At 45.1% G+C, this 2769-nt stretch overlaps 1 protein-coding gene across 1 annotated transcript; it reads right to left on the bottom strand.

The window, feature by feature from the left end:
- Positions 1-339: 339 nt before the first annotated feature.
- LOC149246637 (uncharacterized) lies at positions 340-2442 on the bottom strand. Its single transcript, XM_089442066.1, has 2 exons — positions 2311-2442; positions 340-816 (listed from the first exon to the last, which is right to left on the bottom strand). The coding sequence occupies exons 1-2, from the start codon at positions 2440-2442 to the stop codon at positions 340-342; spliced, it is 609 nt and encodes a 202-aa protein (XP_089298192.1).
- Between the last annotated feature and the right edge of the window lie 327 nt (positions 2443-2769).

Consider the following 2769-nt stretch of genomic DNA (forward strand, 5'->3'; position numbering starts at 1 on the left):
ATCAAGCTTTAGGACAAATCCTTTGTCTTTCGTGGATAAACTCGAGCGGATGGCTTCTTGGACAAGAAGGATGGAATCGGTGATGTGCCTGTTGGGCATGAATCCTCTTTGATTTTCAAATATCAAGGAGGGAAGAAGGGGTTTGAGTCTGGTGGCTAAAATTTTGGTTAGAATTTTGTAGGAAGAGTTGCAGAGGGAGATGGGCCGGAATCTGGAAAAAGAACAGGGCCGATTTTCCTTGGGTATGAGGGCGAGAAAGGTGGAGTTAGTGTATCCTCCTAATTTCCCTTTTCTTTGCACCCATCGAATCATCTTCGTCAGGTCCTTTTTTATCAGTGTCTAGAACTCCCTGAAGAAGCAGATGGGAAATCCATCAGGCCCTGGTGCCTTATCAGGATGCAAGCTCCAGATTGCTCTCTTAATTTCCTCTTCTTCAATTTCTTTGCTAAGGTTGTCGTTCATCTCCTTGGTGACTCCTTTGGGCAGATGCTGGAGCAAGTTGGAGTAATCTTCTGCCCCTTTGGTTTCAGTTAAGAGGTCCCTGTAGTGCTTGGAGGCCGCATTCCTAATGGCTTCTTGAGTGCTGTGCCGATTTCCTTCGCTGTCCAAGATTGTGTTTACATTATTCCTGATCTTTCTAACAGTGGCCTGTTTGTGGAAGTAGGTTGTATTTTTGTCCCCCCCTTGGAGCCATAATTGTCTGGATTTTAAACGCCACTTGGTTTCTTCCTCCCTATTAATGTGGCTCAGCTGTGCGTATAATGCATTTTCTTGCTCTTTATTTTGCTGCGATAATCCGTGCTCTTCAATCCTTGACTGCACATCTTCTAGTTCACTTTTAACTTTATTTTTGATCTCCTCTGGCTCCTGATAACTATCTTTGGCCCAATCTTTAAGTGCCTCCTTGGTTCTTTTTAATTTGGTTTCCCAAATAAAGCACGACGAACCTTCCACATGCTGGCTCTAGGTCTTCTGAACTATTTCTCTGGCTGTAGGAATCCGATTCCAAAGGGGGCTATATTTAAAAGGAATAGGGCCAAGGGGACAGTGGGTTTCCAAAGTCAGAGTGATGGGGTAGTGGTCAGACGCAGAGGTATTGAGGATGTTTGTATATCCTATAGAGAAGGAAGAGAGGAACGGGATATTGACTAGAAATCTATCTAGTCTTTCCATTATGTTGCCGATGCCAATCCTCCGATTACTCCAGGTATATCTGCGATTTTTGGGGATAACATCAACTAATTCGTGCTCCTGCATGATGTTCTCCAGTCGGCCTCTGAAGGGATCTGGAGCGAAATTTCCTCCTCTTTTTTCATTGGCATGTAAGATCAGGTTGAAGTCACCTGCGACTATCATATTTGTATTTCGTTCCTCATCAATGCTTGTCTTCAAGTCATCCCAACAGATTTCCTTTTCTCTGTAATGGTTGGGAACATAAACGTTATATATAATTACTGTTTGATTACCTGTGATGCTGTCAAGAGTGGTTTTGATCCAGTTCTGGTGGGTGTTTGTTGAAGTGCAGATCCATTTGTTATTGTCCCAAATGGTGACAATTCCTCCGGAGGCTCCTCTAGATTCAGTAATGCTTCTTGAATACTGTTTCTGCTGGTCTATAATTTTCCTCATTTTGTGCTGATCTTGTTTTGTCTCCTGTATCAGCATGATTTCTGGCTTTTCATTGTGGATTAGATCTTTGAGGGCAGCTATTTTAGAGGGGTGCCCTAAACCCCTACTGTTCCAGGAAAGAATTTTTATCATGATGCATTGGGCATGCGGAGAGGTGCTCGCCTCTCTTGGTCCTTGCCGCTTGTTTCTTTCTCTTGATGCCCAAGGATGAAGGACTCTATTGGAGTTTGTGTGCCCATGGCTATGTCCTTCTGGGTATTCTCATCCCTGTGTTGCTTAGCTGATTTTCTTCCAGGTCTCGATTTTTTATATGTATCGATGGTTGCCCCATGATCTTTTGAAGAGCTTCTGGTAATCCTTGAAGAAAGGGGCTCAAGGGGGGTCTGAGAAGAGATGGTTTGGGGTATATGGAAGTCTGGAGGCTCAGATGATGGATTTTCAGGGGCAGAATTGACAGTGGAAAGGATTAGGAAGGGGTTGGAGGAGGAAGGGAGGGGCAGATTAGGGGGAAGAGAGGTGGAAGGGGAGGGAGAGGAAGAGGAGGGTCACAGATTGGGGGGTCCAGGGAGGGGGAGCTGTTTTCTTCTTTTTGACATTTTCCCAAGGACCGTCTTGCTCATCGTTCTTTGCATTAACAATTCTAGTGCATCTGTTTGCAAAGTGTCCGTATTCGTGACATACCTTGCATTTAAATGATATCTGTTCGTAATCCAGTTGCTGGATATGGCTCCAGTCGTCCACTTTCAATTTTATCGCCTCAGGCAGTCCTCTGCCTAGATCCACTTCGACGCAGATCCTTACGTAGGCTTGCATGTTGTCCTTGGGCTCGCTGCGATCAATGCATTTGCCAACATCGTTTCCTATGGCCCGAACAGACTCGTCTCCCTAGCAGTGAAGAGGGAGATGAGGGAGACGGACCCAAACTGGTACGACACTAGGGATATCCAGTTCCGGATCGAAGTCCGGAGTCTATTTATTGAGGTAGAGACCCCTGGAATCCATGAAATACGACCCGTTCCTGAAGATCAAATCCTTGTCCTCTTTGGATTCAAAGTGGAAGGTGTAATACCCTTTTCCGCAGAACCTGATGGAAATTTTCCCTTGGATCTTGTCTGACCAGTTTCGTTCGACCCATCTTTG

The sequence above is a fragment of the Pinus tabuliformis genome, chromosome 7, assembly GCF_031772625.1.
Source record: "Pinus tabuliformis cultivar Carrire ecotype Pingquan chromosome 7, CPIR1, whole genome shotgun sequence".
NCBI lineage: Eukaryota > Viridiplantae > Streptophyta > Pinopsida > Pinales > Pinaceae > Pinus > Pinus tabuliformis.

Excerpts from the sequence above, each read along its gene's own strand:
- LOC149246637 (XM_089442066.1), bottom strand. The coding sequence starts at position 2,442 with ATGCAAGCCTACGTAAGGATCTGCGTCGAAGTGGATCTAGGCAGAGGA. Across the intron at positions 817-2,310 it reads AGATATCATTTAAATGCAAG|TCAAGGATTGAAGAGCACGG; the intron begins GTATGTCACGAA and ends GAAGATGTGCAG.